The sequence below is a fragment of the Leucopleurus acutus genome (genome assembly GCF_964270905.1).
Source record: "Leucopleurus acutus genome assembly, chromosome: 11".
NCBI lineage: Eukaryota > Metazoa > Chordata > Mammalia > Artiodactyla > Delphinidae > Leucopleurus > Leucopleurus acutus.
Window position 1 is genome coordinate 46452804 of NC_139152.1, and position 22223 is coordinate 46475026.

The following is a 22223-nucleotide window of genomic DNA, read 5'->3' on the forward strand; positions in this document are numbered from 1 at the left end:
AACAGCTGAGGCCAATGGAGCCCCTTACACTTTCTGGGGACAAGCTGCGCCCCATGAGGATTTGGGTCTGGGGGCGCGGGGAAGGGAAGTTGGAACGCCGCTGAACTTTCTTGTGGGCAATGCAGCGGCCCTGGGAATGACCAGTAACCCTAGAGGAGTCAGCGTCTGTCTTCGCCCAAGGTGCAGATGCGGAAAGGAACCGGGAGCGAGAAGGCGGGAGTCAAAAGACCTAGGAGCGGTAAATAGTGGGTGTTGGGTGATGGGGCGCGTTTGTCTTTCGCCCTACCTCTCTGCCTCCTACCCCTTTCCACGGCCATCCCTCCCCCCACAGCAGGCTGCAGAGCGAGCGATCTGGCCAAGGATGTCTGAGGAAACGCCTAACGTAGAGACACCCCCTCCCCAAGGCGCAGCCGGCTCCTGACTGTAGAAGGTCCCCAAGAGAGGGCGCCCTCCGGGACGGGATTGGACCCTGCTTCGCGGAGGCGGGACTCGGGGCCCGCGGGCGGAGGGGTATTTAAGACTGGGCGGAGTTGGAGGTGGCAGAGGGCAAAATGAGTGGGCTACCCGGTGCCAGCACCTGCCCAGGTCCGGGAGAGACCTCCGACCTTAAGTCCCCCCTGGGCGCCAAGTTCAGGAAACCTCTTACCGAGGCCCGGTTTCAGCAGCTCTTCGGGGACGCAGAGCAGGAGCCCGAGCTACTCGCGGAGCCCCGCTGGTCGCGGCTGCGCCGGCTTTGGAAGCGGCGGGCCCGCGCCTGTTCCGGACCGGGGCCGTGGCCCCTGCTGCGGGCGCGGCTGCCCCCGCTGCGTTGGCTGCCCCACTACCGCTGGCGGGCCTGGCTGCTCGGGGATGCGGTGGCCGGAGTGACCGTGGGCATCGTGCACGTGCCCCAGGGTGAGCGGCGCCAGCAGCAGCCTGTCAGGGGCCCAAGCTCTAGAGGGCTTCGGGTTGGCACGGGGCCTGGGAACCGGGAGCGAAGTGGTGGGTTAGTGTGGCTTGAGGGCTCGGCGACAGGGACCTGAGGCCAAGTTCTGGGTAAGGACAGTGGAGCTCCATCAGATCCCCACCCCCAGCTCCCCTCATCTGTGCAATTATGCGCGAAGTCTTGGACACGGTCCGGCCCAGGGAACTGGAGAGAGGCAGGACGCCTGCCCCCCAGGACGCGGCCGACACAGATCTCTGACCTTGTCCGCCCCACAACCTCCCATCGAGGCCCGTTAACCCCTCAGTTCCCTCATGTGGCGGGATTTAGAGTCCCCGGGCCAGCCTCTAAGAGTGCGGGAAGGGAAGGACAGTCCTGGAGGCTGGGCACCCTGCCCCCTAACCTACACACCGGAGACCTTTCCTTCCACTACTCCCCCAGGCATGGCTTTTGCCCTCCTGACCTCTGTGCCCCCAGTGTTCGGACTCTACACTTCTTTCTTTCCCGTCCTCATCTACACCTTGTTGGGTACTGGGAGACACCTGTCCACCGGTGAGTGACCCAGTGACTCCTCTCCTTCTCTGTGGGGTGGAAAGGACAGGGGTTTGAGGCTTCCGTTCTTGTAAGCTCCCTCGCCCTTATTCCCGTCTTCACGCCCCCCACCTTCCCTTCCGCCTCTGCCGCTACACTGCCGTGAACCTCTGACCTAGACAGTGCTCGCTGCGGGTGCTGAGTGGGTGCAAAGAGGCGGGAGTTTACTCGGACTTTTCCTCTCCATGAAATTTGGTTCAAATGAACGTCTCTACAACTTGGAAGAGGGGAGAGGAGATACTCTGTCGCCCAAAGGAGCAGGCAGTCCCCAGGGCGTCTGCAGGAGGGGGCAGTGACGCAGTTGGGAGCAGTTTTTTCCCGGCGGGCGTTCCCTCCTTTCCTCCCTCACCGCTGGTTCCGGGCTGCTGCACCAGCTCTTAGCCCCAGAGTCTTCACCTGAGCAGCAAGCCTTCTAGGAGAGGGCGTCTGACGGCAGCATCCTGGGCGGAGAGCGCGAAGCCTGGGCTGTCGCCGCGCCCCAGGTGGCACAGCTGGTGATCTCTGCGTTTGTCCCCCGGCCCTAGGAACTTTCGCGGTACTCAGCCTTATGACGGGCTCGGCCGTGGAGCGGCTGGTGCCTGAACCCCTCGAGGGGAACCTGAGCGGCATTGAGAGGGAACAGCTGGATGCTCAGCGGGTTGGTGCGGCTGCGGCCATGGCCTTCGGGAGCGGGGCACTGATGGTGAGGGAGGACCTTGGGGGAGGACCCTGAGGGAATCCACGCTGGGGGCCCGGAGAATTGGGCCAGGGGAGAGGGAGGGACAAGTCTCCAGCACCGGTCTAGGCGGGAGAGGTGAGCGGACAAGCTGGTGCACTGCGCCGGGGCTGGTCTGCTCCTTCTCCAGTGGTGATGGCGCATCTTCTCCCCTGCAGCTGGGAATGTTCGCGCTGCAGCTCGGCGTCCTGGCCACCTTTTTGTCGGAGCCTGTAGTCAAGGCGCTGACCAGTGGGGCCGCCCTGCACGTGCTCGTGTCCCAACTGCCTAACCTTTTGGGGTTGCCCCTCCCGCGTCAGATCGGCTGCTTCGCTCTCTTCAAGGTGAGGGTGGGAGAAGAGCGAAGAGGCTTCTAGCGGTCCCGGGAAGAGGGAAGCCCGTAAAGAAAGGAAGTGGGGGCGAGTGGAGGGATAGTGTGTGGCACGGGCGGAGAAAAGGTCAGAACCACGTGGCTGAGTGAGGGTCGCTGAGGAGGTGGAAGCCCTGACGGGAGCCAGGAGAGGCCTCGCCTCAGTCTGGCGGGTCCGCGCTGGGGGCAGTCGACCCTGGCCCCAGGCCCTCTGCTCACTGCCCCTGCCCGTAGACGCTGGCCGCCGTGCTGACGGCGCTGCCGCGGAGCAGTCCCGCCGAACTGACCGTCTCGGCACTCAGCCTGGCGCTGCTCGTGCCCGTCAAGGAATTGAACGTGAGGTTCCGAGACAGGCTACCCACCCCGATCCCAGGGGAAATCGTCATGGTGAGGATGGGGTCCCAGCCCCGTGCACCGCACAGACCCTGCCCGCCCTGTAGGAACTGGCAGCTGCCGCCCTTTCATGGAGTGCAGAGAGGTCACAGATGAGAGGTCCTGCTTACATGTGTACTTTTCCAGGCCTCTTCCCAGAACACTTTGACCCTCGGGAATCCCCCACCCAAACGTCACCCCTTCTCTCAAAAAGCCGGCTGTAGGCCTCTTAGAAAGCCTTCTTCCTCCTTACAGCGCCTCCTTGCGGTGTCGCTCGCCACGGCACCTTCGCTCCCGTCTCTCCCCTCGCCGGTCCCGCACTGTAATTTACGGTTTATCCTCCTCCCCGCGTCCACCTACATTTCTCTCTCCCGCCCCAACTAAACAGGCTCTCCTCGTCTCCACAGATACTCCATATATCCCTTGATATAACCCAGCTTCCCTGCTTAGAATGGCTCGATTGCACCTCTTGATATCCACCATCCCTCATAGCAGCCCCCTCTTACTTCTTCCTGTCCATCTCTCTCCATAGCTCCAGGCATACATCATTCTTCTTTCCCATCCCCAACCTCCTTCACTCTAAACCAGTTGTTAGGCATCCATCCCCCAAACATCCCAGCTACCCCAGTTGCTGGGCTCCTGCAACCACCTAATCCTGCGTTGCAATCCTCTCTCATATTGAGCTCCTTCCAGCATCTGCCAGGGGCCTGTCTCCTCCCATGCTCTAATTTGCTCTCTTTCCCAGGTGCTTCTGGCCTCCGTGCTCTGCTTCACCTCTTCCCTGGACACAAGATACAACATCCAGATAGTTGGATTGCTGCCCGGAGGGTAAGAGAGAACGGAAAGGCACCAGTTTTCTTTCCTCACAACTCTCCCACCCAGCACCTTCCCCTGTCCTGCCCTATGCCATTTCCTCTCTCTTGCTCGTATCCTTGTTTTACCCAACCCATCCTCACCATGGATTCCTCTCTCTCTAGATTTCCCCAGCCGCTCCTCCCCAACCTGGCTGAGCTGCCCAGGATTCTGGCCGACTCGTTGCCCATGGCACTGGTTACCTTTGCAGTGTCTGCCTCCCTGGCCTCCATCTATGCAGACAAGTACAGCTACACTATTGATTCCAACCAGGTGTGACTTTGAGTGAGGACCCCCACCTCATTCAGGGGACAGCCCCCTAACGTGATCCCCCCCTCCCAGCCATGCCTTTGTCTCCTCTTCATCTCACTGCATCCCTCCAGGAGCTCTTTGCACATGGTGTCTCCAACCTCATCTCCTCCCTCTTCTCTTGCTTTCCCAACTCGGCCACATTGGCCACAACCAGCCTACTAGTGGATGCTGGTGGGAACACACAGGTAAGAGCACGTCCTTGGGTGAGGAGAAGGGGGGAGGGGCATCCAGGTTGGGTGGTGGTGGAACAAGTGGAAGATTGGCAGATCCCCAGTTGGCAGCTCTATAGAGAAGGATGGAATTCTGTGAGGGAAGGTGAGTGAGGAGATGGGATTACCTGGGTAGGAGGTATAGAAGAGAAGAAAGGTACATTAAGACCTTTGTAGACTCTAAGCATTGAAAAAGTTTATGGTGCCCTATATGTAGTTCAAAATAAGAACAATACTAATCTGGAAAATAAATTTAAGAAACAAAATTCTGGTGTTTTTCCTTGTGAGGACATTTTCTTTTAAAAAGAAATATCACATATCAAAGTCTCTCCCTAATGTTTTTGGTTTCTTGTACTTTGTTGGTGCCCTAAGCATGTGATTAACCTGCTTTTAGGGTCATCCAACAATGGCTTTTAAGATGAAGGTAGGCTGGTGGGGGAGGGATAAGTTGGGAGATTGGGATTGACATATACACACTGCTATATATAAAAATAGATAGCTAGTAAGGACCTACTGCATAGCACAGGGCACTCTACTCAATACTCTGTAATGACTATGGGAAAAGAATCCAAAAAAGAATGGAGATATATATATATGTATGACTGATTCACTTTGCAGTACAGCAGAAACTAACACAACATTGTAAATCAACTATGCTCCAATAAAATTTTAAAAAAAGATGGAGGTCAGCTACAAAAATAGGGATGTTGAACTGCATCTTGGGGCAGACCAGCAAATGACAGGCATTTAATTGGGGGAGGGGAAGGTAGGTGTGAGCGGCAGAATATCAAGCAGGGGGTTGAGGAGTGAGGAGTATCAGTGTGGCAGGGGATTTGGGAGGAGGAAGACTTCCAAGGAGGATGAGGCAGAGTAGGCAGGGAGACCAACTCTCACGCGGGGGTGGGTGAGGTTCCCTCCCTTCTTTGCTTCCGTCCCTCCTTCCCTCTAGGTGGCAGGCCTCTTCTCCTGTATGGTTGTCCTGTCTGTCCTGCTGTGGTTGGGGCCCTTCTTCTACTATCTGCCCAAGGTAAGCAGCAGAGGAGGTGGAGGGGTGGCTGGGATGGGTGGCGACATCCCTCCACACTGGGGTGGTCAGCTTACCTCCTCTGCCCCAAGGCTGTCTTGGCCTGCATCAACATCTCCAGCATGCGCCAGATGTTCTTCCAGATGCGAGAACTTCCACAACTATGGCGCATCAGCCGCGTGGACTTTGTGAGAAATGGCAGCATTACCCTCGGATGCCCCCTCCCATTTACCAGCGTCCCCAGCCTCTGCCCTTGATCGAAGCTAATTGTCCCAGTCCTAAGTTCTGCAACCCACCCACCCCCAACATGTGTACCTCCTAATCCCCTTACTCAGAGACAAGGTGAAGGGTGGAGCTTGAACCTCTTCAGACCTGAATATTTGTAACTCCCCAGATGGTTCAAGGTCTGGGGTCATTACACTTGGTGTGTATCCCCTATTAGGTCCATCCCGTTCCTTCCTTCTGTCATTGTTTCTACTTTCTCCTGGGCCATCCCTCCCCATCACTTGCCCCGGCAGTCATTGCCCCTGGACCCCTTTCCCTGGCAGGGATGGCCTGGCATTTCTTTTGGTCATTTCGCTCCCATCCATGTCCTGCAGGCTGTGTGGATGGTCACATGGGTGGCTGTCGTGACCCTGAGTGTGGACCTGGGCCTGGCTGTAGGTGTGGTCTTCTCCATGATGACTGTGGTCTGCCGCACCCAGAGGTGGGAGTAGAGATGAGGGGAGTCAAGATGAGAGGAGGGAAGAGAGAAGAGTGCTTGGGGTGACTCTCCAGCCAGGTCAGGCTGGGAATCTGACCCCAGCTTCCCGCCCAGGGTACAGTGCCTGGCACTTGGACTGGCTGAGGGGACAGAGCTCTACAGGCCACTCAGAGAGAGTCACAAGGTGGGTGGGCTACAGCCGAAGAAGGAAGGGAAGATTAGACTCGGATGTTTCACTGACCCTCTGACCCCTTAGCTCCTCCAGGTCCCAGGGCTCTGCATCCTGAGCTATCCAACACCGCTCTACTTCGGGACCCGTGGGCAGTTTCGCCGCATCCTGGAGTGGCACCTGGGGCTTGGAGAAGGAGGCAAGGTGAGGGACTTGGTCAAAGGGGCGTGTGGCTTCTTTGGGGGTGGGAGACAGGTGGGTGTTCTGGGGGGGGGTCATTGTGCTCAAGGGGTGCATGTTTGTGCTTGTGTCTCAGAGATGGTGACTACCCTTTTCTACTCACAGGAGGCTCCAAAGACAGACGGCCCACCTGATGCAGGTGAGATGGGATGACAATGAGGGAGATTTGGGCACGACCCATGGAGGCATCTGGGTACTCCTGCCTTCTGCCATCCTAGTTGCTGAGCCTGTCAGAGTGGTAGTCCTAGACTGCAGTGGTGTCACCTTTGCAGATGCTGCAGGGGCCAGAGAAGTGGTTCAGGTGAGGGTGAGGTTAAGGAGAAAGTCCCCTCGTCCCACGAATACTCTCTGATATAGGATTTAACCCCCTGCCCTCCCCCCCCCCCCGCCCCACGTAGCTGGCCAGCCGATGCCGAGATGCTGGGATCCACCTTCTCCTGGCTCAGTGTAATGGTGAGATGTGGAGGATGGAGGGATCTGGAGAGTAGGGAGTGACTGGACGCTTGCGGGGAAGGAAGAGGACACGGTGTAGTTGTAGGACCTGAGAGCCTGACCCCTTCTCCACACAGCCTCAGTGCTGGGGACACTGACCCAGGCAGGACTCCTGGATAGAGTGACCCCAGAACAGCTGTTTGTGAGTGTCCAGGATGCAGCTGCATATGCCCTGGAGAGACTGGTGAGGGGGCAGTAGCAATGGGAGTGGAAGCCAGGAGGTGCTGGGCTATGGCAAAGGAGGTGTGAGTCAGTGACTGAAGATCCAGGCAGAGGGATCTGTGAAGGGGGCTGAGGAGGGAGATGAAGGAATGGGGTGGGGATGAAGTGATTAGTCTATATAAGACTAAACCTGGGAGACTGGGCCCAGCTGTGGGTGAAGAACTGAGGAACTAAGGTTCCAAAGCAGGCGGGGTACCCCTGAGAGGTCTGCCAAATCTTGGGTGAGGGAGGGGGGCACCTAATCTACTTCTGACATGTCCCTTCCCTTTTCCAGGAGCTCACTGGTCCAAAGACTTGCACAGTGTGGGTCTGACCCAGTCATGTGGAGTGTGGAGGGTCCCAAAAGCATGTGTGTGAGGAGGGCCAGGGTCCCTGAGCCCCCTTACTTAATGTAACTAATAAAATGAAGCTGAAAGTCTCTGGGGTTCATGAAGTGAGTCTGGGTGTCTGCACACAGACCCTTGGTGCCCCATTCCTCCATGCGCACAGCATTGCAGAGACACAACTGAAAATGGCTTTCACCTGTATGTTCACTGGTCCCCACACCAGCTCCCGTCACCAGTTCTCTCCATGGGGTGGGGCTGCAGTCGCTGCACAGAGTCCTGGATCCAGGGATGCGAGGGAGGCCCCAGCCCTGGGAATATATACTGGGGGCTTCCCCACCCCCTTGGTCCCAAGGAGATGAGAGTGTTTCCGCTTTAGGATTTTAGAGTCCCCATGGGCTCTTTGGCACTTGGAAAGCAACCCCCCACTTCCTGCCCTATGGGAAGGGGGTGGGAGGAGGACTTGGCACTGGCTGTGGGATGAGTTATGGCTCCATCATGCCCCTGGGCACTCGCAGAAAGGAGGAATGTCACCAGGACAAGCCCCTATTTGGGATCAAGTTCTGAAGGAGATTGGAGACAGTCAGTGGAGTGGTCACTGGCTGGTGGGCTTTGCTAGATATTCCTGGCAGGTGCAAGGAGGTAGGCCAAGCCTGACGGTTGGAAGGCCCCGAGTGGCCGTCACTCTGAGGTCATGCACTGGAGCCGGTGTTTGAAGAAGAGCAGGCGGTGTTTGGCCACCTGACTTTCATCCAGGGATCCCGGGTAACGGTACCGAGCATAAGTCTCTGCCCTGGCGTCCCGTGATGTCCAAGGCAACTTCAACTTGGATGCGTGATCCACAACAACGTCTGAGCAGGAGCCCACCCGAAGAGAACCAAGTCCATCCAGGAAGAATTCTGGGGGTGGAGGAAAGGCGAGGACACAATGAAGGGTCTTGAGGATACAGAGGCCCCACCGTTAAAGGAGAACTGAGATTTGGGATATGCTGGGTGCATATGCAAAGACCCCATTTCTAAGGACCTTGGGCATGTAAATCAACCCTTTTGAGTCTTAGTTTTACTCTTGTATAAAATGGAGTCAATATCCTTACCTTGTGCTTTGAAAACTGATCCTCCGCCCCACCCCCCGTCCCTCCCTGCCCCGCCCCCAACACACACACGCAGAGGTTCAATAAATGCCGAATGGGCTGCTCCGAGGTGGTCTGAACCAAGGGATACGGCTGGGAGCGAGATAAAGGTGCAGGTGGCAGTGGTGGGGAAGCTCAAGACGGACCCAGCAGTTGTACTGGCTGTGGAGGTTTAAATGATGCTCGGGGCTGAGAGGGTGGAAGCTCTCTCTCTTACCCGGGCACAGGTCTTGGTAAATCTTCGTAGAACTGCTCTAGGGGCCCCGGTAGCAGCCGTGGGCTCCGCGGGGGTGGTCGGGGGGTAGTACCCTGGGCCCTTGGCGCCTTACTGCACCGAACCCAGCCCAGCGCCCCGCGGGATCCCTGCCGGGCTCGGCCAGGAGGGGGCGCCACTCACCCAGGTGCGCCACGCGGCTGAGGCGCGGGTCAAAGCCGACCTCGCGCACCTTGTCCGTGCGCGCCAGGAAGAAGTTGACCACGCCGTCGGTGACCACGCACCCTGGGAAGCCGACGAGCTCGTGGTGGAAGCCGCGCTTCTGCCGGAGGCAGTTCCCGCGGCCTGGCGCGCCGGGCTCCACGCTCAGCAGCTGCCGGTACGTGGTGGCGAAGCCGGAGATCTCGCGCACCGCGCCCCCGACCTGCCGTGGCGGGAGGACGGCTGCAGGCGGGGCGCGGACCGGAAGGGGATCCTCTCCCCCGCCAGGGCAGCTCTCCTGCCCTGTCCTTTCCCGCTTCTCCCCTGCAGGACCCAGATAGTGCCCCAGGCTCCGCTTCGTCGTCCCCTCCCGTCCCAGGGCTGGCTGCCCTCAATCGGGTCTACCGGCCGGCCGCGGCCTTAGTCTGCCGAAGGCTCTCCTCCCACCCTACATCTCAAGGCCCCTCCCCTACCAGGTCCAGCGGCGTCCGCTCCAGCACGTCCACAAGCCTCTCCAGTCGTGTCCGCGCCGTGAAGACGAAGTCGTCGTCCACCCACAGCACGTACTTGGTGGTTACTTGGGATACGGCCAGGTTCCGGCCTGCGAACCAGCCCTGGGGAAAGGTAAGTACGGTTGGCGATGCTGTCGAGATAGAACGTAGCCCTCTGCCACCTTTTCTCCTCACTCCTGACCCCTCTCAACAGCCTATGCCCCTCTCCAAACTTTCGAGTGCTTACGAATGGCCGGGAGCTAGGTAAAAAATGCATTTCCCACTTGTGCAAGGCGCTGAGTCAGTGTTCTGGGGGAAGGTATTGGAATGCATTTCATTCATGCGTTCATTCATTCATCAACTTTCTACTGAGCCCCCCACTAGGTGCTAAGCACCATTCTCAGAACGCAGCGCTGGTAAGACACACGATTCCTGCTCCCGTGGAGCTTACATTCCAGAAATCCTCATGCTTAACAGGCGCCTCAGTGATTCTGAGGCAGGTCATCGTGGAATCACTATGGTGGAGACTGCAGACTGAGGGTGCGCCCCCTCCCGGTGCCCTGTGGCGCACAGTTCAGCCTCGCTGGCTGCTCACCTTGCCAAAAGGCATGAGATAGTGCTCGATGTGGGGACCTCTAATGCTCTCTGGCTTGTCGCTGTCGTCGGCGATTACCACTGTGACTGTCGGGTAGAAGCGGCGGATGCTGGCGATGAGTGCCCGTAGCCGATTGTAACGAAGGAAGGTCTTAGTGGCAATGGTGACCAGAGCGCTGATGTTATACTGGGCTGGGAGTGAGGGGCAGGGTTAGGTGCAGAGGAGAGTAGGGAGTGAAGAGCAGGAAGACATCTCCCAGGGGTGTCTCCCAACTTGTCGCTCTCTCCCAACTTGCTCCCCATCAGGGCTGGATCTATGTCCCTGAGCATACCAGTCTCACCTCCCAGGGGTAGAGATCCAGGTGGGTACAGCTGAGGGCTGGGTGGGTGTCTTATGCGTATGGTGAAGGCAACTTTGTGTCCCTCGGTGGAGAACCGGACTGGGAAGAAAGGACATGAGATGTGGCCCCTAGGGCTTGGACAACATTGTCTTTTCAGTAAAACAATATTTAAGCGCCTACTCTGTGTAGCACTTTTCTAGGCCCTGTTAGACAAGAATGCAAGGTTCTTATCCCCATGGAACTTACATTTTAATGGGTGGGAGAAAGATGATAAAAGAGTTCATTAAAAAGCTAACCTTTATTGAGCATTTACTATGTGCCAGGCACTTTTAAAGTTACCTTAAATATATGGACTCATTTAATCCTCACAGTAGCCCTATTAAGTAGATTCCTACTACAGAAAAAGAAGGCACAGAGAAGTTAACATGTCCATAATTACCCAACTGTTAAGCAACAAAGCTGGGATAGGAACCTAGTCAGTCTGGTTCCAGGCTAAGTAAGTAAGAAAATTCAGATACAGATAAGTATTGAATAGAAAATAAGACAAGTAATGTGATAGTGAAGAGGAGCCATCTGAGCTGAGATCCAAATGATAGGAAGGAGCCAGCTATGCAAAAATCTGCAGGAAGAGCATGAGGGAACAGCAAGTGCAAAGGCTCCAAAGTGGGAGCAGGTTTGGTACAGAAGCCTTGGAGAGAAGCAGGAGGACTGTGTTATGCCCCTTTTGCTAGAGGAGAAATGGAGGCTCTGGGAGATAAAGCCCTTTGCCCTCTAGTAAGTGGTGGGCTGGGAATAGAGCTTGAGTCTTCTGGCTCCTGGGGCAGGTCACTTCCTGGGGCCCCCATGGTTGGCCTAAAGGGGGGACACACCCAAGGCTCGGGTTTCCCTCTGGCCTGCTCCAGCCCCAGATGAACAAAGGCCCCTTCTCTCCCTCCCTGGCCCTGCTGGCCCAGCTGAAATGCCCATTGTGTGGCTGGGCAGCGCTGGCCATGGCCCGAGTGTCTCCCACACCCTCTGCCACTTGCTCGCTCCTGCCTTTCTGGGCTCCCTGTGTTCACCCAGCCTGTTACTACCTCCACCTGGGCCTCGCACCTATGTCTGCTGTGTTTGCCTGGTAGCTTCGGCTGCTATAAGTCACCAGTTGCAGCTGCCGATTGAGTTGGTCCAGCCCTGGACTGGCGAGGGTGAGATCTGGCTGCCCCTCTCCAGTGAGAGTCACTCCAGTCACTTCCCCTGCCACGTCCCAGGTGCCCAAGGAGGCAGTCAGGTTCACCTGGGAGAGGGGATTGGAGAGTGCAGGGTGAGGCCCCAGACCCACCTCTTGCCTCCCTGGTTCCTCCATCCCTCCTTTGGCAGCTTTGTTGCCCTCCCGGCATCCTTAATGCCCACCTGGCCTCCTCACCCTCCTGTTTCTTCTCACCTGGTATACCTCCTGACCAGAAGTGGCCTGCAGGCTCAGTCCTGGGAGGAAGGAGAGGGGATCAAAATCACAGACAATCTGGAATTCCTCATTTTCTCTTCCCTCTTTCACCACACCCAGCACAGAATTTCTCATGCATCCCTCTTGTTGAGGCCACAGCAGGGCACATTGCGGGGCATAGCCTAGAGTAACTTATTTTTTACTCCTTCCCATCAAAGCAGTAGCTCTTCTGTGGCCTGCCCTACCTGTTCACCTAACTTTGGCCAGTCAGCAAGAATAGACCCTTCTCCCCAAACCTCTCCAGTCACTGTCTTCTACAATTCCTGACAATCTTAGAGTCCCTTCTGTCCCCATCTCCCACCTCATGAGCCCTCCCTGACCTCAAGTCTCCCACCTCCCATTCCAATCTTCCCTCATTCTTCCTCACCCAACCTGGGCTCTGCCACCCCCCACCGTGGCTTAGGTCATCCCCTAGGACCGTTCTCCCCACCTGGCACCAAGATGCTCCTGAGGGGCTGGACCTCCACACCCTGCAGGGGGTACTGTAGTGGGGAGTTGGCAGGGGCTATGAGCAGCTGGTCAGCAGCAGACTGGCTCCTGGCAGTGAAGGAGGGGGAGGACACAGGCGCAGTCAGGGGGAGACGGGCTCTCCCTCCTGCCACACCCACCCTCCAGGCTTCCCCCTGCTCTCCCCCTACAGAGTCATGCCCTCCTTTCCCACTGGTACCAGTACCTTGAAAGGAAGGCCTGGAACTCCTGCTCCCTCAAGGCAGATGCAGCCCTCAGCTCCTCAGGGTCAAAGGCCTTGGTGAAGTCAATGGCTTGGACCTGCCTCTGGAAGGGGAGGTGAAGGCTCCCCCCACTGGACTCACAACTGCAGTTGTTTGTGGACAGCAGCCTGGAGCCGGGAGGAAGGGTCCTCAGAGCCCAGCCATGCAGCTCACTTATCCCACAGAACATTTACACAGGACCTACATCTTGGCCTTTCAACCCTGTCCATCCAAAATCTGTCCCCTTAAACACTGCTCTTCAAATAGTCCCCAGGAGGAGGAACCACCACAGGAATGACGCATCCCCTAAATCTGGATTTTACAGAGGTGTAGAATAGGGCCAATTGCTAGGTGTTCAGAGTTGCCTACACGCCATTAGGACCCCACCTGGACTCTCCTTTCATAGGGAATCACCAGGACTCAGAAAGTCAGGGCCCTCCCCTGACGGCACACCCTCCCTTCCCCATACCGTGACAAGGTTCTTGGAGGACAGATTTGTCCCCCCGCCAGCACAAGACTCAGTGGCCCCCTCCACCTCCCACTTCACCCCTCTGCAACCAGTCGTGGGGAGCCCAGGCATCAGAGCTCAGCAGTGGAGGAAACAAGAGCTTCCCACGCCACCCCCCAGCGAGTGCCGTGCCAGTACCACGACTCCTTGCACTCACCCCACCACTTGCTCCTTGATCCTGACTGGGATGTGTGCGTACCGGGGCTCGGGGGCAAGACCTGGCAATTCTGGCCTGGGGTTGCCCTGCAGGGGCGTCCACAGCGCAAGAGGTGCCTGGAGGCCCGGCGCGACCCGGGTGCTCACGTACAGGAGCCCCAGCGAGGCGCAGGCGAGCAGCAGGACCAGCACACAGAGGGCCCGGCGGCCCAGCCGCATCCTGGGTGGGCGGTAGGGATGGGAGAGTGAGAAAGGTGGGGAGCGAAGGCGTGGGTTGGGGCCCCCGCGCTTCCGGAGGCTCCTGCCGGCCACCCGGGGCTTTCCACATCTCGCGCGCCAGGATTTGCATAGCGAATCTGTACCCCTGTCCCCTCCCCTCACTTCCCGGGCCTCGGGTCTCCCGGCCTCCTTTCTTCTCTCCCTCTCCCGCATCTTGCTTTCCTCTCACGCCTGAGGCCGGGCATCTTGAAGCAAGAGAACGTTGGAGGTAGTGGTTTCGATGCGGCGGCTCATAAGTAGAAGAGTACCATTTTATCAGAATAGCGGGTGTTCCCGAGCCCGCCACCTCCCCTGGCCCGCGCATCCCCCAACCCCTCAGTCCGAGCATCACCTGGCCCCGGCTGGGCTGCAGAGGGCAGCGCCACACCTTGCCTGTCATGAAAAATGCAGAATCACGCCCGCGCTACTGGGTGGCCCCGGCGGAGGTGACCCCGTGAGTGGCCTCGGGAAGCTGTGCGGGGGGACAAGGTGGACCTGCGTGCGCGCCTCTTCCCGCCTCCGGCTCGGCCCCTCATCCCGCCCGGGCACTGACCTGTCTAACGCTCTGAGGCCGCCGCAAGATTTCGGTCCGGGCTGCGCCAGGCTCTCAGCCCCAGCCTGGGGGTCCTCATGGGGCTGGAGGCGGCCTGATGGGGGAGTCGGATGTGAGGCTGAGAGTGAGGGGGATCCTCCTGCCTCCCGAGCGCGCCCCACCCCTCCCGCCTTCGGACTCTCCGGGCTTTGTAGACCAAGGCGCTGGGGTGGTTCTGGGCGTTTCCTGCGGAGGTGGGGATCGGAGTCCAGAAGCCGCCGCACCCCAGTCCCAGAAACAAATCCGGGGCTCCACGGTACCCTGTTCCACTTGCCGGGCCGGGAGAGGTCGGGCCGCCGCCCGGCTCTTCAGTTCGCGGTTCCGCGCGGCTCAGCTCCCGGGCTGGTTGCGGCGGAGGATCCGGCTACGCGCGGGGAAGGAGAGCGCTGGGGCGCCTTCTGGTGGGCACCGAGGACATTGCGGGGGCGCGAAGCCCGCGCCGAGCGCAGGTCCTTCTCTCCACCCCCCCTCCCCCTCCAGCCCTTCGCCTCCGAACCCTGGCATCTCCCCCGCCTGCCCCCGATCCCAGTCACTCTATTCCCTATGCGTTCGGAGCCGCCCTCTCGTCTAGACTGTAGGCAAGGACAGGCGACAAGGGCTTCGGGAAGAGTTGGGGCGGAGACGCCCTGTAACCCCATTTCAAGGAAGATTTGGGTACTTAGGGTGCGATAAAGGAAGACAGACAAGACTCTGGAAAATAAAAAAATGCCTGGCTAAGAAAGATAGGTTCACAGCCTCCCTCCCATGCTCGCCTCCCCCGCCCCCCAACCCCCAACCCCAGTTATCTAACGAACACTCAGTGATGTACCAAACACTCGACAATTCAAGGGCCTGTTTCTCCTGACTGCTCCTTGTTGCAGGTTTGCGGGAGGAAAGAAACCCCAAACAGTGGCTAGATTGGTTGTAGTTCTGCGTGCAAGCTGCAGACCTGTAGACTCCCTTCTTTGTAGCTGGATTCTTGACGCTGCCCTAAGTTCCGTGGTTCCACGGTTCCAATAAAAGATGTCACGATTTAATAGGGAAAAAAGATATAATAAGAAATGTAAAATAATGAAAATGTGGGGACGGGGAGAGGGAAGGATGGATTGTTGGATGAATTGTGTACAAAGAAATGACTAATCAGCTGGGGAAAAAGTGCGATTCTCACCCTCCTTACACCAAAATAAATTCCAGATCTACCAAGTATTTTAGTATTAAACGTGAAACCACAAAGAGCAGTAAAATAATTCATGGAGTTTGTTTTATTTTTTATGGTCTTGGAGTGGGGAAGAGATATATAAAAATATAAAAAATATTTAATATCAAGATATATAAAAAACTCGAGTGAAAAAATTTCTATAAACAAACTTGAGAGAGAAATGACAAACTGTGAAAAAGTATTTGCAACATGTAAGACAGATGAAGGTCTGCTTTTCTTAAGAGCTCTAAAACATCAGTAAGAAAAAATGGGGACTTCCCTGGCTGTCCAGTGGTTGAGACTTCACCTTCCAGTGCAGGGGTGCAGGTTCAATCCCTGGTCAGGGAGCTAAGATCCCACATGCCTTGGGCCAAAAAACCAAAACATAAAACAGAAGCAGTATTGTAACACATTCAATCAAGACTTTAAAAATGGTCCACATCAAAAAAAAAAAAAAGAAAAGAAATCTTAAAAAAAAAAGAAAAGAAAAAATTATCAATTACCACCAAATGAACAAAAATTGTGATTAGGCAGTTGACAGAAAAAGTGAAAATGGCTTTTAAAATATATGAAATTATACTTGACCTTATTCATAATAAATAAAATGCAAATTAGAATAACAATGAAATGTTTTTTGATTAACAAGTTAGTAAAGGTCAAAGAGCTTGCTAGCACATTGAGTGGTCAAGTATTTGGAGAAGCAGTCACTACCATACATTGCTGTGAGTGTAAACTGACACAACTTAGAGCAATTGGCCAATCTATTAACACTTAAAATATTAATCATTTAAATTTTAAATATTAGTAAGTTAAAATTTTAAAGATATGGTTCAGTCAGACAATGGAACACTGGGTTAATCTATATCTATTGATACTGGATGATATCCAAAGCTGTTAAGCAAAATAAACAAGGTACAGAACAGCATATATAGTTGGCTCCTGAGTGTGGGTTTTAGCTTCTGGGTTTGTCCAAAATCTGGAAATGAAGTGCTGCCATAATAAAAACCTAAAAATGTGGGAAAGACTTTGGAACTGGGTCTTGGGTAGCAGCAGGAAGGAATTTGAGGAGTGTTAGTGAGAGACCTAAGAATGTTGAAGAGCATGTTAGTAAAAGCCTCATGTCCTTTAAGGAGGCTGCTGATAAAGAGAAGTGAGGAAAGTAGGGAAATTGAAGGAAAGGGGGTCCTTGTTATTGAGATACATTTAGCAACATTGTCACCAGCAGTGGGGTGGAAAGTAGAAACTATACTAATGAATTGCAGATCTCATTGAGGAGATTTCCAAGCAGAACGTTGAAGGTGCCATCTGGTTTCTTGTTGCTTTTTTTTTTTTTTTAAAATAAATTTATTTATTTATTTTTGGCTGCATTGGGTCTTCGTTGCTGCGCGCAGGCTTTTCTCTAGATGCGTGAAGCGGGGGCTGCTCTTCGTTGCGGTGTGCGGGCTTCTCATTGTGGTGGCTTCTCTTGTTGCAGAGCACAGGCTCTAGGCGCATGGGCTTTAGTAGTTATGGCATACAGCCTCAGTAGTTGTGGCGCATGGGCTTAGTTGCACCGCGGCAAGTGGAATCTTCCCGAACCAGGGCTTGAACCCATGCTCCCTGCATTATCAAGCGGATTCTTAACCATTGCACCACCAGGAAAGTTCTTTTTTTTTTTTTTAATATTTATCTGTTTATTTATGCTCTGGGTCTTAGTTGCAGCATGTGGCTTGTAGTTGCGGCATGTGGACTCTTAGTTGAGACATGCATGCCGGATCTAGTTCCCCGACCAGGGATCTAACCCAGGCCCCCTGCATTGGGAGTGTGGAGTCTTACCCACTGGAGCACGAGGGAAGTCCCTCTTTTTGTTGCTTATAGTAAAATATGAAAAGAAAGAGATAAGCTAAAGGAAGGAATGCTAACAAAAAGGATCTGGGGATTGTTGGGTTTGAAAATTCCTAGCCTCTCCAAGGACAAATGAAGCTAATATTTAAAAAAATGGCTTGCAGGCAAAGATCATATCTAAGGAATGCTCAAGAAAACATGGTCTGAAAATGAAGCCAAGGAGGTGAACATAAATTCTTTGTTAAGAAAGAGTTAAGGCAGTGCCTCAGAGAATAGTTCAGTTTAACAATAGGACTCTCAGTGATCAAAGGAGAAGCTCAAGGAAGAGAAAGGTTTATCTATAGTATTTGTGAATATGGCTTTCATTTGATGTAGTTAATCTCAATAAGATTCACAGGAGGGCTTCCCTGGTGGCGCAGTGGTTAAGAATCCGCCTACCAATGCAGAGAACACGGGTTCGAGCCCTGGTCCGGGAAGATCCCACATGCCGTGGAGCAACTGAGCCTGTGCGCCACAACTACTGAGCCAGCACGCCACAACTATTGAAGCCCGCGCACCTAGAGAAGCCACCGCAATGAGAAGCCCGCATGCAGCAGCAAAGACCCAACGCAGCCAAAAATAAATATAAATAAAATAAATAAATTTATTTAAAAAAAAAAGATTCACAGAAGACCTATGAAGATTTTAAGAGAGCTGTATCTGCAGAATTTTATTGGTGATAGAATGATTCTCTCTTATCATTCTGATAGATAAATGTTTGCTGTTTTAAGTCCCCCAAGTTTGGAGTAATGTATTACATAACAATAGATAACGAATACTGAATATTATACAATTGACCTTGAACAATGAGAGGGTTACGGGCACCAACCCTCAAGTCGAAAATCTATATAGGGACTTCCCTGGTGGTCCAGCGGTTAAGACTCCACATTTCCACTGCAGGGAGCACAGTTTAGATCCCTGGTTGGGGAACTGGTCAGAGAACTAAGATCCTGCATGCCGTGAAGTGCAGCCAAAAAAAGAAAAGAAAATCCGTAGTCAGCTCTCCATATCTGGGGTTCTGCATTCACGGATTCAACCAGCCATGGATCGTGTAGTACTGTACTATGTATTTAGTGGAAAAAAAAAAATCCTCATATAAGTGGACCCGCACAGTTCAAACATGTGTTGCTCAAGGGTCAGCTGTATAGACTGAGAAGAAATGGTCTGCAACTATACACGATAACTCATAATGCTGAAAGAAAAAAGCCAAACACAGAAGATTACATTCTGTGTGATTCTTTTTATTAAAGTAGAATACAGGCAAAACTTATCTGTGATGTTTGTAGTCAGGATCATGATTATCTTTGAGGGGTGGAGTAGTAACTAGAAGGGGTCAAAAAGAATCTGGGTGCTAGTAAAGTTGTGTTTCTGCATTGGACTGCTGATTACACAAGTGTGCTTAATTTGTAAAAATACACAGAGTTGTATACTTGTAATCTGTATACTTTTCTGTATGTATATTGTACATGGATACAGAGTTTAAGAATATGTGAGACTTTCAAATGCCTGCTTCACTGGGTCTCATCCCCTCCAACTTTCTCAAAGACTGTTTCTGCCATTACCCGCCCCATACATTGTCAGTCTGTCCTCCACTGGCATGCAAACATGCTGTCTTTTCTTCCTTCTTAATAGACCTCTCCCTTGACCCCTGCATCACCTTCCAGCTACCTCCCCATTTCTCTGCTCCTCTTTATGGGAAAACTTCTCCAAAGAGTAGTCAACATGTCCCTTCCTCCCCTGGATCCACGTCAATCCAGAATCTACCCCATATTTCCACTGAGTCTGCTGTTATAAGATCCCCCGTGGCCTCCTTTCTGCTAATCCAGTGATGACTTCCCTGTCTTCATCTTACTGAGCAACTCAGCAACATTTGACACCACTGGCCATTCCTCCTTGAAATCCTCTTTTCTCTTGGCTTCTGAGACATCATGCTCTCCTTGATCCTCACTGGCTGCTATCCCATTTCCTTCACTGAATCTCCTCCTTTGTGTGATCTCTCATTGTTAGAGGGCCCCACGTTCAGTCCTTAGACCTTTCTCCCTGGATTCTCTCACCAGACAATGTCACTTAACCTGTAGGGGAAGAAACCTTTTTTCCCCTATGCCCTTAGGTTTTATACCTGGAGTACCGCAAATTAAACTGACAAAAGACAGATTAACATGAGAAAAGTCTTATTATGTATGCATATGGAGGGATTCATAGAAAAGAACTGAGATCCAAAGAAGCAGTTAAGCCTGAGGCTTATATACCATTTTAACAAAGAGCAGTAAATTGTGGAGAAGTAATAAGGCAAAGGCAAAAGGGTTTGGGCTTCTAGGAGTGGTAAATTGTGAGACGGTAAAAATATGGGGGAAAGGAAGGTAAGGGTTATTTTAGTAAGGTTTGTTGTGCAGACTCCAGTTTGTGCAGTCGTGGGGTGAGAAGTATCTCTGGTTATTAAGAGTTGTTCTTCTTTCCTGGTCTAGTTGAGGAGAGGGGGGGACACCTTCACAAAGGAAAATTTATACCCTACCTTTGGGCAGATAGGGGAAGGGTAGAGAGCTTTTCCTGAGTCTGCTGCCTCCAGCTCAAAATAATCCTTATGCCAAAGTTGCATATTTTGGGGTCACATCCTCTGATCCCCTTCACAGCCCATGGCTTTAAAGCCCACCTATCTGCTGATGACTTCCAGAAGAGTAACCCCAATCTTCCACACTATGCTTCAAGACCATAGGTCTAAGGGCCAACTCGACATTTCCACGTGGATGTCTAATATGTATTAAAACTTAAAAAGACCAAAAAAAAAAAAGAATATGTGAGAACAACATATTGCTTTTGAAAATATTCAGAAGCTTTTTTCTTCAAGCAGTACACCCAATTTCAGTGGGGTGGTTCTTCTGATAGTCACCTTGGGTCAATCACGTAGCTGTAGCCATCTGGCAGCTCAGCAGGGGCTGGGTAATACAAGTTGCCTTTACTCACATGGTGGGAGTTTGGTGCTGGCTCTTAGCTGAACTTCTCTCTCCTTGTGGGCTTTCATCCTCCGAGAGGATAACCTGGGTTTCCTTACATGGCAGTTTCAGGGGAGCAAGTGGGTGAGAGTGGAAGCTGCATGGTCCCTTGAAGCCTTGCTTGCAATTCACATAACATTATTTCTCTCTCTCTCTTTCTCTCCTCTCTCTCCATATATTTCTCAAATATATTTCTGCGCCAAAGCAAATTTTCAGGCCATCTCAGATTCAAGGAGTGGCTACACTCATAAGTGGATATGGACGCAAAGAACTTATGACCATTTTTAATCCACCAATATCACCAACGGCCAAATCTTTAAATCCAGGAACTGTTTCTTTTCTTTTTTTAAAATAATTAGTTAATTAATTTTATTTATTTATTTGGCTGCGTTGGGTCTTTGTTGCTGCGTGTGAGCTTTCTCTAGTTGCGGCGAGCAGGGGCTACTCTTCGTTGAGGTGCGCAGGCTTCTCACTGCAGTGGCTTCTCTTGTTGTGGAGCACGGGCTCTAGGCGTGTGGGCTTCAGTAGTTGGAGCACACAGGCTCAGTAGTTGCGGCGTGCGGGCTTAGTTGCTCCACGGCATGTGGGATCCTCCCAGACCAGGGATCGAACCCGTGTCTCCTGCATTGGCAGGCAGATTCTTAACCACTGCGCCATCAGGGAAGTCCCAGGAACTGTTTCTTAATTAGGTACTTTTAGGAAGGAAGAATGTCTTAATAACTTGGTGTTAACATTACAAGGAGTAGTGCTCTGAAATGGCAGAGCTATGTACACAAAGGTACCTAGAAGTAAACATATAGACAATAACGATCAACAAAAGACCCAGATCTTCTAATACCCTTTTCCACGAAAAGGAAGCAGGCTCCTCAGACTCATTCCAGGTCCTATCCCAGGGTTGGGACAGGAAAAGTTAAAGATGAACTTGGAATGTCAGAAAGCAATGAAATACTTTAAAAAAAAAAAAAAAAGGATGGGAGCATGTTCAAAGGACACACACAGGAGCAAGCTTAAAGGGGCTTTCACTGGCTGAATCTGGGAAATTTTTTTTTTTTTTTTTTTTTTTGCGGTACGCGGGCCTCTCACTGCTGTGGCCTCTCCCGCTGCGGAGCACAGGCTCCAGACGCGCAGGCCCAGCGGCCATGGCTCACGAGCCCAGCCGCTCCGCGGCATGCGGGATCCTCCCAGACCGGGGCACGAACCCGCGTCCCCCGCATCGGCAGGCGGACTCTCAACCACTGCGCCACCAGGAAAGCCCTGGGAAATTTTGAGCACCAAAATAATTTAAGATAGGAATGAATTATAAACCATTGAAAAAATAGGAATCCATGAGTCCACACTGATAAGAAGTACATAATTGAATAAATTAATTAATGTAGGAAAAGAGAAACTGCTGATTGATAAATATGTGGGAAATGATGAAGTGGAAAATAATTCTGCAACCATCATAGTAAAAATTGTTTTGGGCAAGAATCATCAATGAGTGCTAATTCTAAGGGAGGAAGTTTGATGAGGTGTAAGGTGTTTACAGAATTTGAAGTGTCTCCCCACAGTTTTCTTGTTAGTTGTAAGAGGAAAGATTGTAACTGCACAGACAGCACCTTGACTCGGTAGTCAGAATTAACATTACTAATGAGGGGCAGAGGACATGGTGTGCCTCCAGGTATGCCACCCTGAGAAAGACACAGCATCACTTATGCAGTATTCTGGAATAACTTGTATTCTAAATATGGGAAAACACACAAGCCCTAATTGAGGAATATTTTATATATTTGAAAGAAACTGGCCAATATTTTATTTTTAAATGTCAATGTCATGAGAGACAAAGACAGACTGAGTAACTCTTCCAGATAAAAGGAGACTAAAGAGACAACTAAATGCAATATGTAATCGGAGATTGGGTCCTGTCCTTGAGGGGAAAAAAGTGCTGTAACAGACATTTCGGAGACAAATGACAAAATTGGAATATGGATGGTAGCTTAAAGTCAATGTTTTATCTTTGTTAAGAGATAGATGGTAAATGTTAA

At 52.8% G+C, this 22223-nt stretch overlaps 2 protein-coding genes across 4 annotated transcripts; one reads left to right on the forward strand and one right to left on the reverse strand.

The window, feature by feature from the left end:
• Positions 1 to 551: 551 nt before the first annotated feature.
• Positions 552 to 7551, forward strand: LOC309969113 (solute carrier family 26 member 10-like; the record flags this gene model as incomplete). Its single annotated transcript, XM_082850688.1, has 17 exons — positions 552 to 894; positions 1364 to 1474; positions 2038 to 2195; positions 2387 to 2551; positions 2812 to 2964; positions 3695 to 3777; positions 3927 to 4074; positions 4185 to 4298; positions 5272 to 5349; positions 5439 to 5534; positions 5946 to 6052; positions 6164 to 6233; positions 6306 to 6447; positions 6677 to 6759; positions 6857 to 6911; positions 7028 to 7134; positions 7447 to 7551. 17 exons carry the CDS (start codon positions 552 to 554, stop codon positions 7483 to 7485), a joined length of 2052 nt encoding a protein of 683 aa, XP_082706814.1. The 3' UTR covers positions 7486 to 7551.
• Positions 7552 to 8176: 625 nt separating this feature from the next.
• On the reverse strand, positions 8177 to 14219 carry B4GALNT1 (beta-1,4-N-acetyl-galactosaminyltransferase 1; the record flags this gene model as incomplete). Of its 3 annotated transcripts, XM_082850971.1 has the most annotated exons (11): positions 8177 to 8394; positions 9022 to 9262; positions 9513 to 9653; positions 10126 to 10316; positions 10466 to 10564; positions 11558 to 11738; positions 11886 to 11926; positions 12376 to 12482; positions 12619 to 12783; positions 13321 to 13539; positions 14131 to 14219. In XM_082850971.1, the coding sequence occupies 10 exons, from the start codon at positions 13536 to 13538 to the stop codon at positions 8177 to 8179; spliced, it is 1602 nt and encodes a 533-aa protein (XP_082707097.1). The 3 variants fall into 3 exon arrangements, with proteins under 3 accessions (XP_082707097.1, XP_082707095.1, XP_082707096.1); XM_082850969.1 differs by lacking the exon at positions 14131 to 14219 and having other exon boundaries at positions 10457 to 10564; positions 13321 to 13751; XM_082850970.1 differs by lacking the exons at positions 10466 to 10564; positions 14131 to 14219 and having other exon boundaries at positions 13321 to 13538.
• Between the last annotated feature and the right edge of the window lie 8004 nt (positions 14220 to 22223).